Source organism: Gavia stellata, chromosome 10, assembly GCF_030936135.1.
Source record: "Gavia stellata isolate bGavSte3 chromosome 10, bGavSte3.hap2, whole genome shotgun sequence".
In the NCBI taxonomy this organism is placed as follows: Eukaryota; Metazoa; Chordata; class Aves; order Gaviiformes; family Gaviidae; genus Gavia; species Gavia stellata.
In genome coordinates this window covers 29,343,024-29,357,142 of record NC_082603.1, presented here as the reverse complement: position 1 = coordinate 29,357,142, position 14,119 = coordinate 29,343,024, and the positions used below count along the sequence as shown (strand labels likewise).

The 14,119-nt window shown below is 38.9% G+C and overlaps 1 protein-coding gene across 1 annotated transcript in view; it reads left to right on the top strand.

Moving 5' to 3' along the window:
- The window catches only part of NRDC (nardilysin convertase), a 29,457-nt gene that overhangs the window by 9,279 nt on the left and 6,059 nt on the right, over positions 1 to 14,119 (top strand). The window contains exons 6-22 of the mRNA XM_059821611.1: positions 113 to 208; positions 1,148 to 1,270; positions 2,786 to 2,843; positions 3,402 to 3,475; positions 3,665 to 3,734; positions 4,137 to 4,214; positions 4,640 to 4,760; positions 4,839 to 4,897; positions 5,507 to 5,561; positions 8,217 to 8,321; positions 8,596 to 8,719; positions 9,256 to 9,342; positions 9,946 to 10,065; positions 10,810 to 10,861; positions 11,973 to 12,123; positions 13,280 to 13,407; positions 13,770 to 13,932. Coding sequence (XP_059677594.1) covers positions 113 to 208; positions 1,148 to 1,270; positions 2,786 to 2,843; positions 3,402 to 3,475; positions 3,665 to 3,734; positions 4,137 to 4,214; positions 4,640 to 4,760; positions 4,839 to 4,897; positions 5,507 to 5,561; positions 8,217 to 8,321; positions 8,596 to 8,719; positions 9,256 to 9,342; positions 9,946 to 10,065; positions 10,810 to 10,861; positions 11,973 to 12,123; positions 13,280 to 13,407; positions 13,770 to 13,932 — 1,664 coding nt within the window. The remainder of the gene's footprint in view (positions 1 to 112; positions 209 to 1,147; positions 1,271 to 2,785; positions 2,844 to 3,401; positions 3,476 to 3,664; positions 3,735 to 4,136; positions 4,215 to 4,639; positions 4,761 to 4,838; positions 4,898 to 5,506; positions 5,562 to 8,216; positions 8,322 to 8,595; positions 8,720 to 9,255; positions 9,343 to 9,945; positions 10,066 to 10,809; positions 10,862 to 11,972; positions 12,124 to 13,279; positions 13,408 to 13,769; positions 13,933 to 14,119) is intronic.

Below are 14,119 nucleotides of genomic sequence, written 5' to 3'. Positions count from 1 at the left end.
CTGTGTGGTATGTCTCCTTTTCAGTTTGGTTGGGGTTTTTGCTTTGTTTCATTTTGTGGGAACAGGACCTCAAATTTTGATGCATGCCACTGCAAATTCTTTACATTAACAGAGTATCAGCTAGCAAGACCCTCTGATGCAAACAGAAAGGAGATGCTATTTGGGAGTCTTGCCAGGCCTGGACATCCTATGAAAAAATTTTTTTGGGGTAAGTTCTGAATTTGTGTTATAAAGTGGTGATAATACTTAAACTTTTAACCACTTAAAAGATGCACTAACATGAACTACCTTATCACAGCAAACACTAGCCTTGCCTAGAAGTATTAGAGCAGTTACTCCTTTTACAGTAAAATATTTGGGAATAAAAGCAGCTGTCTGGTCCTTAAGATACTTTTCGTTCTGGTACTGCTTTTTGCTGATGTTAAAGCTAGGTTGCCCTAGGTGTATAAATCATGTAACTTTCTGTTACTGTAAAGGTGGTGATCTCTGAGTCATCTCTGTCTTGCTTAAGCTTGTTTTTTGCTATTAAAATTTCCTGGAAAAAGAAAGTATTTCTGGATTTGTGTCTAAGGAGGCTTTTCAAAGTAAATAATTGACTGTTAAACTTGCAGAAGTAGACCTTCACACACAGCCATGTGAGCGGAGCAGAAGGGAAATTTGTCCTTCCTCTCCTGGACAATACAGAGTCCTAGCTCCCTCACCTTTGCGGTGCTGGTGAGCGTGTAAATTGCAGTGTGATGCGTAATAGAGTTAGCCAGCTTTGAAATGTAGATAACTTTTTTATAAAGTTCTGTAGTGACATTTACTGAACACCATATTTTCCTCCCCTGTTCTGCAAGTTCTCCTGGTGAGGGAGTAGCTGGCAACACACAGTGAGCTGTGCAGTACATGGTATGGGTGATCTGATAATGCAAGAGGACTCTGCCCTCCCTTGTTATAGAAATATCACCTGTCCTTATAATAGGAAGCAGAAATTGGAAGATACTAAATTTCAGTTAACGTTCCTTTAACTCCAAATTTCTATTAGGCATATTTAATGTGCTTACCATGACTAGACTCAGTGCCAGGGGAGGAAAAGAAATTCTCGGTATATCTGGTCTTGACTTAACCAGTGTCTAGATAACTAACCACCTTTTAATGTTTACAGGTAATGCAGATACACTCAAACATGAGCCTAAAATGAAGAATATTGATACCTACACCAGACTGAGGGACTTCTGGCAGCGCCATTACTCTGCTCACTATATGACTTTAGTTGTCCAATCTAAAGGTAACATCAGTTGTTCCTTAAAAACAGGCTCATTGCTGCTGATGGTGTAGTGCTTTTGGCACCAGTTCAGCTGTAGCCCAAGCCATTTTAGTGGATTGTCCAGTCCTGCAGGAGGTATTTATATGTAGATTTTAGCCTGGTTTCCAAATGAAACTTGAGCAATTGTGCTGTGTCATTGTCATCCTGCCACTTCTTGAGAAACTTTTTAACAGAAACTGTTGAATAGGTTCCAGATTAACACAGAATGTAAAATCTCAAAGATAAATTTGAAAAAGAATCTTGCAGGAATATAGAGTCAGACCACTTAAATGACTTAATGCTGCTGGTTTCTCTGCCATCAACAGTGAACCTGCACAAAAAATAATGAGGAGACTGAGACTGGGTTTCCCAGTTGTCTTGTTCTGTTTGGGGCTCTTTCGAAAGAGGTCTTAAAATAAAACACATTTCTCTGGGAAGAATAGAGATTCTAATTTTTTTCGCTATAGACTGAAAAAATCTATGCAAATGAAATTGAGTTTCATTTCAGCAAACAACTTCAGACCTATAAGTTGTTTCTGCTGAGAATAAAAGAAATAGATTTCTTAGAAGTGAAGCATGTAGTAGAGACCTGTGCTGAAAATAAATAGTTGTGTGCATTCAAATTAGGCTTGTGCTTAGGGGTTTTGTTGAGTGCTAAAACTGTTTGCAATTCCCATCTGTAAAATGGAGATGGTAATAATAGAGGTGGTAATTCTTTTCTTCTCCTATGCTTTTCTTTTCTGCCTAGACTAAAATTCTTAGGGCATTGAATGCCTCTTGAATAATCGTTTACGTAGCGATGGATTGTAATGTTGTTTCTTTTGGTGATTGGGAAGAAAAGCATGGGGACTGATAGTCAGCCAGCTCAACTTTGTCTTTCTATCTGTGTTAAAACAAAAGAAACTGTGAGTTCTGCCTTCTCCCCTATGCCCGCGCATTTTCGTTGTTGGTTAGCATATACCGCATCACTTTTGGAATACAGAATGCTCGCTTAAACAAGCAATCTCTGACTGGTCATTTAAAAAAAATTAAGCTTCTGGTTCTTGACACATTTCCTTTAGGAAAGAGGATGGGAATTCTTAGCACTGTAGGACTGTGTTTAGGTGTGAAAACTGCTGCGTATGTTCTGGACATAGAGGGATGGAATGAGTCTAGCAAGCACTGGTGATTTTGTAGATCCCTATGTTGGTAATTCCTTTTCACGGTCACACCAGATACTACTGAATTTTTAATCCCAGTTGATTAAAATCCCAGAATCCCAGCCTCCCATTTCAGCAGTATGTACAAAACCAGAGCTATGACCAAAGATGTAGTTCAGTGAATATTAAGAATTGGCTCAAACCAACAGCTTTGAAGCTTATAATTTAAACTTTGTAATTTTAAAATATACTGACTTGCAGCCTCATTAAAATACCTGAACTGGTGAGATAAGATAAAGAATTTGTCTTAGATCATCAGGAAATTACATTTCTGGCTTTTTTTTTCTCTCCTTATTAGAAACACTGGATACATTGGAAAAGTGGGTGACAGAAATCTTCTCGGAGATCCCAAATAAGTAAGATTCTTTTGATCCATAACGGCATTACAAATTATAAAATTATCTGTTCTTAAAATGACTTTTTAAAAAACATCCCTTACTGGAGAAGCTAAGGAAATTAACATTTCTTAATGAACATCCTTATACAGAAAGAAAAGGCCAACTTTGGAAATTAAAGACTGGCATTAATTGTTTCAGGAAGACTTTGTTTATGCTTCTCGCTCTTCCTTCCCCACAAGACAATCCATCAGGATTTTGTGAATCCAGGGCCAACTCAGGAAGTTGTTTACTGTGCTTGGCTTTCCTTTGTTATCGCCTTGGACAGAAAGAGAGGGAGGAGTTGACATGGTATCTAAATCTTGGGTAATTACTCTGTTGTGTGGGCAGAGTGGAAGTGAATCCCAGGTTGCCTTCCACTTTGGGCTGGGTGGATCCTGGGCTGCACCCTTTGTCAAGGGCCATTTTCTGGTTGTCTGGTGTACCGCCTCTGTCACGACAGAACTATGGATGCTAACATCTTGTGATTATCTCAGTGTAGCCTTGCCAGTAACATCACACTTTAATTTTGCTTTTAAGTGGTTTACCCAAACCCAGCTTTGGCCATCTGACTCAGCCTTTTGACACACCAGAATTTCATAAGCTTTACAGAGGTAAGTAAAATAGAATTGTTTAAATGTTTTGAATACATAACTTCATATTTCCTCTGTGTGATCTGGATATTTATAGAATAATTCTGTGTGGTTCTGAATAAATTTTAACCATTCTTTCTGCATTATCTAAAATTTCTTCTCTATGTGTAATCAAGTATATTTATATTCAGTAAATTTATTTGTGTTCAGTTGTTCCAATCAGGAAGGTTCATTCATTGAGTATCACTTGGGCGCTTCCCCCACAAGAACAGTATTACAGGTATGGTGGTGCTGCATTTTACTTCTGTCACGGTTATGTTCTGAATAATTTATTGACTTTCACAACAAACGAAAGAATCTCATTGATTTGTGTTACAGATTACTTTGGTCCAGCTAGGGGAACATTTTTTAAATGAATTAAACTGATGCAGTTACAGTTCCTTTTATAAATTGAGTGGAATTGGTACACAGCTGATTTAACATCATTCCTCACTGACTCAGATCAGTCATTATGTTCTGAACTCCAACATTTTTAGCTTATTACCCTAATGCTTCCTGAAAATGCAAAACTTGCCATGAAGAAACAGACACTGTATATTTTAGTCATTTGTCTAGTGATTTGAGTTCTTTCTGTGAAATGTATTATCTCCTGGCATTTAATGTCCTTCAAATTTTCTTTTAGGGTGAAGCCTCTTCATTATATTTCCTGGTTGGTGGGACATGAAGGCAAAGGCAGTGTTCTTTCTTTCCTTAGGAAAAAGTATGTATTTTTAAAGCATAGTTACTAAATGCTTTGCTATCGTTAAAATAAAGGCAAACTCTATTTTGTGTATATGTATTTTCTGTATATATAAAAGCAGACCAAGTCTGCCTTTTTGTATCAGCTTTTTGTAGTGATATTCTTGAAATTGATGATACACCCGAGTAAGAAATAAGTGGTTTCTGGTCTGTGATCAATGGATCAGCAGTATCTGTGACTGATCTTTAAGAGCTCTCCAAAATGTAACTTAGCTTTTTCACTGTTTTTCTTAAATTCTGTATCCTGAGGTTCTTATGATGGAAAAGCTTTGTGTAAACTGTGAATAGACTGAAAGCCATTGAAGTAAAGCTGTGATATGCTAATTGTAACTAAGCTCAAATAAAACTGAAATGAGTAATCAATAAGTACCTTTAACTCTTCCATAGATTTTGGGCTCTTGCATTATATGGAGGAAATGGCGAGACAGGATTTGAACAGAATTCCACTTACTCCATCTTCAGCATTTCTGTGACTTTGACTGATGAAGGTTACAAGCACTTCTATGAGGTATGGTTTACTGTAGCTTGGTTTTCTTAGTGTTTTCCTAATGTTTGGAAAAATTAATCTGTTCCTTTCTGTCTGCAGGTGGCCCATGTTGTATTTCAGTATGTGAAGATGCTGCAGAAAAGAGGGCCGGATAAAAGGCAAGTGTTTGCCACTACATCAGATATTTACAAGATTGTCCTTCTCCATTAGCCTTTTATTTCTAGTGTTTTGCACTTTTTGTGGAGTTACTAGAGCATAAACGGTGTGTCAGTAGTAAAGCTTGTCTGTGTGGGAAATGTATCAGTTTAAAAAAGTTTAAAAATGAATTTGCTAAATGTTTATGCTTGTTTCTTGGTGCTTTTAGTTTGATTTATTGTCATCCAATTTCTAATTTAATAAGCTGAACTAGTGTAGGTGTTAGGTGCGGTTTTGCGTTTATTTAAATAAAATTGTTGAGCCAAATCTGTGGAAGTCAGGACTGTGATGTTCTGGTGTTAGCCTTTATGTTAATTTGGTATCAGATTTTGACTCTCTGCAGTTAAGTCTCTTCCTCTTTGGAAAATAGCAGAACTGTCTGCCAATTGAGAAATGCCCTTTTGGCTGGAAGGGAAATGCATGTAATACTGGCGTCTATGTCTTGTACCTGAACGAATCACTGAACTCACCCTTGATGCCTTTCCTAGAAGACTGCTTTTTTTCAGATTCTCGATGAATGTTGTGGAATAATGGAGGAAATCCACTTTTATTCTCTTCTCCCTCCTTTACAGAATATGGGAAGAAATACAGAAGATTGAAGCTAATGAATTTCACTACCAGGAACAGGTATTCATCCACTGTTTTGTGTTGATATAGGTAAACTATAAAAAGGATTTCTTTTTAATTTTGAAACACATTTTCGAAGTTCTATTCAACCAGAAATAGATTATGCACCTAATGAGGCTGTATTTTGCTGAAAGAATTTGTATTCTAGGCAGAGAAATATTGTGACTTTTTGCTTAACAGAATTAAATGTTACTTTTTTCATTCTCTGCCTGCTAGGTAGGCTCTTGTTCAGTTTTAATCATTAGGCCCTTGTGTGTGAAGTTCTGTGCTCATTAATAGTGCTGTCCAAATTGTTTGGGGCTTTTCAGTATTTTTGTCTAATTTCACTTTTTTTTAAGCTGTTTTGGCACTGCTGATTTCTGGGAATAGAAAAGCAGCGTTGTATGAAAGGTGTGGCTTGCTGGTGACCTGGCCGCACAGAGGCTAGGGTGCTAATGACCTCCTTGCCTGCTGTTACAACATTACACTGTTAAATGTGGTTTTCTGTCAAGTCTTCCTTGGCTTACTGAAATAGCAATTAGCAAAAATCTTACTTGTTTTTATTAAAGATAAAGAAGGGAACATAATTTAGATAATTTGAGAAGCCTCACTTCATTGACTTCTTACTCTTACTACATTTAGCCATGTTCTGTTTCTTATTAGGTAACTTGGTTTTCTTCAATGGCACTAAAATTTCCTTTTGGGAGAACAGATCCATATACTACATATATGGCTTGAAAGCATCACTGAAGTTTGTTGGTTTCTTTAAGGTACACAGGTGCAGGAAGGAGGAAAAAAAAAAAAGAAAGTAGTAATACTGAAAGTGGAGTATTTTTCTTTCCAGATGCTAGCGACAGGACAAGACGAAAAGGCCTCAAGTTGCGCCAGGGGAGGTTTAGGCTGGATATTAGGAAAAATTTCTTTACGAAGAGAGTGGTGAAGCATTGGAACAGGCTGCCCAGGGAGGTGGTGGAGTCACCCTCACTGGAGTTGTTCAACGAACGTGTGGACGTGGCATTGCCAGACATGGTTTAGTGGGCATGGTGGGGTTGGGTTGATGGTTGGACTTGATGATCTAGCAGGTCTTTTCCAACCTTAGTGATTCTGTGAAGTATTTTCAGACACTGTTAAGACCTGCCAGTCTGCTGTGAGCATCATGATGTTGGAAATGTCATTTTTAGCAAACCCTTGCATCTGTAGCTCTGCCTTCAAAATAGCATATGGAGGATATTGAGTGTCTTGAGCGGCCTTTGAATACCAGAAGTGGTATTTGCAAGTGATACAGACAGCAAGGACTCCTGCCAACAACCCCAAGAAATAAATAACAGAGCAGTGGATTTCTTTGGTAGAAATCAGTTTAGACTGATTTACAAGTGCATATTTTTAAATGCCATGTTGTGGGTTTTTTTGTGGAATACAACTTTTATGAATTTGTTAGCAAAGTTCAACTATTACAAGATTACAACAGACTGTCTTCTCCTAACAAAAGCTTTCCCCAGAACAGTAGAGAAGAACTAAAAATCTGAGAAGACATCAAAGTGAAGCTATTTAGTCCTGAAAGGTTCTTATTAGTCGTCTTGGTTCTTTTTGGTACTCCCAGCTAGAATTTTATGTTCCCCAAAACTGTTACTGCTCTAATAAATTATGTACTTCCTAATAGCAAGCCAGGTGGGGATAGAAAACACCTGAATTTACACTAGGGAAATACCTACTGTTAAGAGTCCTGCCTTTTTGGCCAGTTGATTTTGAGTGGTCATTAGGAGATTACTGACAGTGCAGGGATTTAACTCGGAAAGCGAGGAACAGAGAAACATATGTGCTTTTGTGACAGGGTTGTACATCTTAGGGACAGATGAATGACTTTAGTCGTGGCACCCCACTCTTCTGGTTAATGGGAAGAGCTGGTACGTGGCCATCCTAAAGAATAATGGTAACAGAGGCAGGTTTTGGGATAAGCGGTTACGTGCCCCAAGAGAGGTTTAATGTTTCCTCAGGCGTACAGTATCCTAAGAAATTCTTGGTCACGTTTTTCACTACATTTGTAAGACACAGATATGTCAAACTCACCTCTTTTCAGGTGAACTGTGGTCTGTATCTGCACCCAGAATCTTTACAGTATGGTGCTGGCTGGTTCAAAAAAACCCAAAAGCACCCATCAAGAAGCTCTCTGCTAGGCGGTCTTACACCGTTAAAAGTCAATCTATACTTTCATGTCCAAATAGGAGAATCTCTTCCTCCTCATCGTAGCAGAGAACATAGGAAGTGAGCAGAATCGGAGATACTCGTGCAGCAGCAGCAGTAGTTCCTTGGCTTGCTCTTTCCAGGTTCCAGATCAGTTTAAATCTTGAATTGCAGGACTTTGCTTGGGTTCCCTGGAGGCAAGGAGTGCATTCTACTGGGTCTTTAACCTAGTAGGTTTAATGACTGTAAACTGCATGCTCAAGGTTTCTTCTACAAAGATGATGTGTCTGATATTTCAGGATTCTCAGAGGAGTCCTGAGCATTAGATACTGCTATGAAATATATTCAGTTTAATAACTGAAACTAAATGCTGTAACAAGCACAACATGCAACTCATGCTCAACATACCTGACCCGTCAGGCTCTTCTCAGAACAGAAAATTGATGTTTTAGTTTTCTGATTATGTGAAAAATAGCTTTATTTATTTGTTTACAGACAGATCCAGTTGACTATGTGGAAAGCCTTTGTGAGAACATGCAGTTGTTTCAGAAGGAGGATTTTCTGACAGGAGACCAGTTGTTGTTTGAATACAAGCCTGAGGTAAATATTCTTTGAACTCTAATTACATGTTTTGGTGTAAGGAAAATACAGGTATACTGTATAATGTAGGCACATATATAGGCATATAATTAGGCGTAATACAGGCACAGGTTTTGTGTTAATTGAATCACTCTTTCTACACTCAGAAAGCAAATCTCCTTTTTTGTAAGCTTGTTATGTCTTGTTCTTCGTATGTTCAGATTTTAAGAAGTCTTTGCTGGGTCAGGCAGAGCCAGAGTTGCATTTGAACTGAAATCTTGTCTTGAACTTGTAGATCATTGCTGATGCCCTTAACCAGCTCAGTCCTCAGAGAGCCAACCTCGTTTTGCTGTCTGCTGCCAACGAAGGCCAGTGTCATCTAAAAGAGAGGTGGTTTGGAACGCAATACAGCGTGGAAGGTAAAACAGCGGCAGGAACTTAGAGAATGGCCAATTCATGCAGTAGAGATACTAAAAGGGTGACAACACAAAATGGAAACACAGGGAAGTAGGGAAATGAATCCTATGCTAAACTGACCTCATCATTAGTCAAATATTCTGTCCTACTCAGTAATTGTTCCTCTTTGTTTGCTATCAGTTGATTCCCACTCCCTAGTTTACGATTGTTTTAGGAGGCCGGGATCCCAGCGAGCCCTCTGCTTGGCTGCAGTTCAAGTCCTGAACAGGGAAAAGAACACAAACAATGAAGGACAGGGCGTGTTGGTAGCTGGATTACTAATGCAGGCAGGCTTGATTTACTTCACTGCTTCGGTCCTGCTCCAGGGGAATTCGTAGGAAGGGATTTAGAAAGAGTCATGATGAACCAGGTGATGTTCAGAAACTCCTATCGTACTGCAAATCTTCATGGAGACAGCTAAGAGATGAGATGACTGGTCTATGAAATAGGCTAGCATTACCTTCCTGTTGAACTAAATGCATTTCCTGTTTTTTAATAGCTATTGACAAGTACTGGAGTGATTTATGGGCCAGTGACTTTGAGTTAAATCAGGATTTACACCTTCCAGAAGAAAACAAATACATAGGTAAGGCACCTGAGCATGAGTGAAGTCTTCCGCCAATAATTTATTTGAGAATTTTCTATGATTTAAAAACAATCTTAATTTCCATCTGAACATCAACCTGCTTTTGCAAATTAAAAAATATGGGAGCTCTGTTCACCTGAATTTTATTTAACGTTCTTTGATTTATAAGAACTGAGTTTTTCTAAGGTGTAAACTTACAGATCATATAGCCATAACAGAGCAGGCCTCGCATAGTCAGTGAGAGTTAACACAGAGCTCTGGACACCCTAGAAGAACGATTTTATTTGCTTAATCCTGCTGTGATTGAAAGCATCTAAATACTATCTGGCTTTGTCACCAAAACCAAATGAAAACAAACCCATAACTTGTATCCTGGATGGAATGCAATATCACCATTTCTGCACTGCTTCTGAGCCGCTATTCTGGTGTGGAACTAAAAAATAAATGTTCTTTGGGTCCAGGAAAGCATTATCACATATTTAGCAAACTGGGATGGTGAAAATGTATTTTGTTGATAATTTTGAAGTCTTTCATGCACGTAGCCTGGCTGTCTCTGTGAAACCCTCTAACTTCTGGTTTTGGTTTGTTTTTTCTTTTCATTAGCCACTGACTTTGCTTTGAAAGTTGCTGACTGCCCTGAGACAGAATACCCAGTCAAAACACTAAGCACACAACAAGGCTGTCTCTGGTACAGGAAGGATGATAAATTCAAAATCCCAAAAGGTAAATGCCTTAGGGCTTTCTGAAGAATGGGAAGTCCCTGTTTTTACCAGCTGGTATTTATTTGAACACGAATAACCTGCGATAGTGTTCACCATTTAAACTCCGTGTTTACTGTCAGCTCTTCCATGGTCCTTTTGATATGTTTATTAGCAACAAAGAAAGAGAAGCAGGTAAACTACCTTGCAACAAAGAAATCTTGCTGATACCTCAGGTTAAAAAGTGGAATCACTGAAACATACTGACTTCTGAACGTCTGACTATGGACAGAATTGGGCAGGCAGAATATGATACTGAGACAGGGCTTGAGAACAAAGGAACATATTAATTAGAAGAGACTATAGTCTTTTCTACAGAAAGAAGAAAATATAGCCTGGCTCTGAGACAAATATGGAAAATACATTGCTGCTTTCAAGCAGAATGTCACAATTTTTAGCGTCCATTAAACAGATGTTTTGTGGAGTTTTCATTTTGATTTATACTGGTCACATCATGTCAGTTAGTATTCTGCAAAGCACCGCTTTCTATTTTCTATTATTTGGTATTTTTAAGGGAAGTTTTTGGCATGAAAAAGAGAAGACATTTGATGATGACTTGATATAAGCAAAAATATATTCTTATAGCTGAATGACCTTTTTCATTAGACTTAAATTCTGACCAAAGAATAACCCAATGGAAATATACTTGACTTTCAAAAGCTGTCGCTTTTTATAGAATTGCTCATTTAAGTTTCTCTTTCCACACCAGGTTATGTTCGTTTCCATCTGATCTCTCCATTGATACAACAGTCTGCAGAGAAGTAAGGATTATATTCTTTTGTACTTATCTTGCAGAGTAACTAAATTCCCATACCTAGTGAAAAACGATGAAGAGAGATTAATTTTAAACTGGAATAGAATAAGGCTTCCTTTACTCATGTTCTTAGACTTTCCTCGTGGTTTTATCTGTAGTTCAGCGAGAGTGGTTCTGCAGCAGGCAGTTACTGTAGCAAACAGATGCATAGGAGTTTCATGGTGTGTTATTCCCTCAGTGCAAGTTTTGGAAAAATGAATATAACAGCAGCAGTGCAGATATCAGAAGGAAGTGTGTAGAGAAGGAGTCGGTCCTGAAAGGAGCAGTCCACAGTCATGCCCTGAGTCAGCAACTTGGGAGCCTGCAGCAGCAGGTGCAGAGACTATCCGCAGCATTTAGAAACCAACTGTTCATTAGACAGACCTTGATATTGTAGCGCTGCATGTGCCGCACTTCTGCTAGTCTTAGGCTAGCACTGCCATTTGTAACAAATTTCATAGTGCTTTTATCATAGGCCTGCTGAGACCTGCACAAGTAATGTTTTGGGAAAGGCTTTATAAATCTGTTTTCATCAGGGCTTTGAACTGGAGTCCAGGCAATAACAAAAATCTGAAAGCACGGACTGCAATTTCCACATTGTTTAGCCTGATTTGCTATAGCTTATTTTTTTTTTATCTGGATAGTTAAATAATCATCTCATTACTCAAGTCTTCAGCATAACTGTGTCCATCCATCCCCCATTCCTTTACACAAAGTGTAATAATCTCATTTTCTGTGATTATTCAATGTTTTGAGCATTGGCATGTTACAGTGTGCATTCCTACCTTGAAGAAATCTTAAATTATGTGAAGCTGGAATCTTATTCATTGCCAAGAATAGTTGAATGTTAAAGTAATTGTTAAGTGGTGTCATGTGCTTTCTAGACAAAGGGGAACTTGCATTCTGTATTTCCAGGTTTGTTGAAAATTTATTTTTGAATCTCATTTTCCTCAAGTATTCATTTCTGTTGAAGAACTTCTTGTGTGTACCATCAAACTCATTGGGCTTGATTTTTATCTTTCTTCCATTCCTTCCTTTTTTTTCTTTCTTTTTAACCCTCTGCCCTTTTCTCCATCCAGCATAGTTTTGTTTGATACATTTGTAAACATCCTTTCCCACAATCTTGGTGAACCAGCTTATGAAGCAGACGTCGCTCAGTTGGAATACAAGCTAGTAGCTGGAGAGCATGGCTTAGTCATTCGAGTGAAAGGATTCAATCATAAACTACCTGTGAGTACTGCTGATCTTCTCGATACTTTTACGCATGCTGCTTTTCAGTGCATGTGCTTTTTGTCCCAGCAGCTGGAGCCTAGCTGGCTGGAGCTTTGAATGTTTAGATGGGGTATTTTAAATTGGAAAATTTGTGTCTCTGTTCAGATCCAGGATAATGCACCAAATGCTTTTTCATGTGCTTACATGCATAAAAATGTAGTTTTATTTGCTTAGATAAGCTCAAATTTACTGACCTTAGGCTGACTTAAGAGAAATCTTCTGTTAATTAGTAACTGTATCTCCATTAAGACTTTAACAGCTTTTCCTTTAAAAAGAGCTATGAGTCTCCCATGTCACTTTGGAGTGTTAGAGCCTCTCCGTCTGTAAGCCAAGGCTATTTGCATGCTGTCTGGAGAAGTATGTCTGAAAATAGATTTTGTTTACAATTTGACTTTGGAGAAACTGCTTCTGAACACACTCATTTTGGGTGCAGTTTTTCTTTGTTGGGTTGCTAAGAGCTTACCTTAGGAGGGTTGGGGGATGCCTGTTCCCGTTCTCTAAACGCTGGCCGTGTAAGACATGACAAGCACAGACAGAGAAGATGCAGTGATCGGAGAGGAGACAACTGCTAGGCTTCCTTAGACTTTCATTGCAAGAGCTTGACTGGAGCTTTAACAAGACTGTCAATCATCTGTCAGGCTTATTAATGTCAGGTTTAACAGAAAAAGCCAGAGGTGCAAATAGCATGGTCTGAGTATTCTTTTTCAATCATGAATGTTGCTCTGTTGTGATGTCATTTGTGCTGGTCAGCTGTAAAAGGAAAAACTGGAATATCTAACACAGAAATGTTGGAGTTACAGGCTAGGTTTGTTTCAGTAGAATGTGGAAACTCCTATTGATTTGGAATATTGAGCTTATTTCATTCACTTTCTAAAAATGCTGTTCTTATAAAACTGACTGTAATTTGGTATAGAATTGTTTAGTGAAGAACATCTAACAGAATTGAGGAATGTGCTTTAGTAACCCTGTGTGTCTCTTACATTGAGCAAATAATGATGATTTTTTTTATTATTATATAGGATTAAGTTTAAATTGGTTCTTAAAAAAAACAAAAAAACCCCCAACAACAAAACCAACAGCCGCCGCCCCAGACTTAAAACTGTTCTCTTTACAGCTTCTATTTCAGCTCATCATTGATTACTTGTCTGACTTCAGCTTTACTCCAGCAGTTTTTGAAATGATAACAGAGCAGCTGAAGAAAACATACTTCAACATCCTCATCAAACCGGAGACTCTGGCCAAGTGAGTTCTGGGGGAGGGCAAAAAGTGGCTGCACAGTAAGTGTTGAGGTTGAGCCGAAGAGCTCGGGAGTCGCTGCTCTGTGCTCATGGAGGCTTGTTCCAGGGTTAGCTTGTGGCTTAGAGAGCTCAAGCAGCTCTGCAACCAGCGTATCAAACGTGTGTGTCAGATTGGACATCCAGGTAGTTGCTGTTCTGAAGCGACCTATACCCAACAGCAGGTGCTGAGGGAGGGCAGGATCAGCCCACAGCAGTGCTCCTGGGGTCCATCTTCTTGTCTCCAGTACGATCCAAGTCAGAAATGGGATCTTTTACATTAAACAGCTCTTGACGGCCTGTGGTTTTGTTTTCCTTCTTGCATTGCAGGGATGTGCGTCTCCTGATTTTAGAACACGGCAGGTGGTCCATGATAGATAAATACCAGACGCTGATGAACGGCCTTTCCATTGAGTCTCTCTCATCCTTTGTTAAGGCTTTCAAATCACAGCTCTTTGTGGAGGGTCTCGTACAGGGAAACTTCACGAGCAGAGTAAGTACAGCTTCAGCAGCTGACGTGCGCTCAAACTTGTTCTTAAAATGTGCTTTAACACGGTTGCCACAACTCCAGCACTGACTGCCTCTTCTGTACTGGCAATCTGGAGGCTCACTGGTACAGGGCAGCTTCAGCTCTAATAACTCAGGAGTGCTCATCTGGATAAGCCACTGGGGAGTCCGTA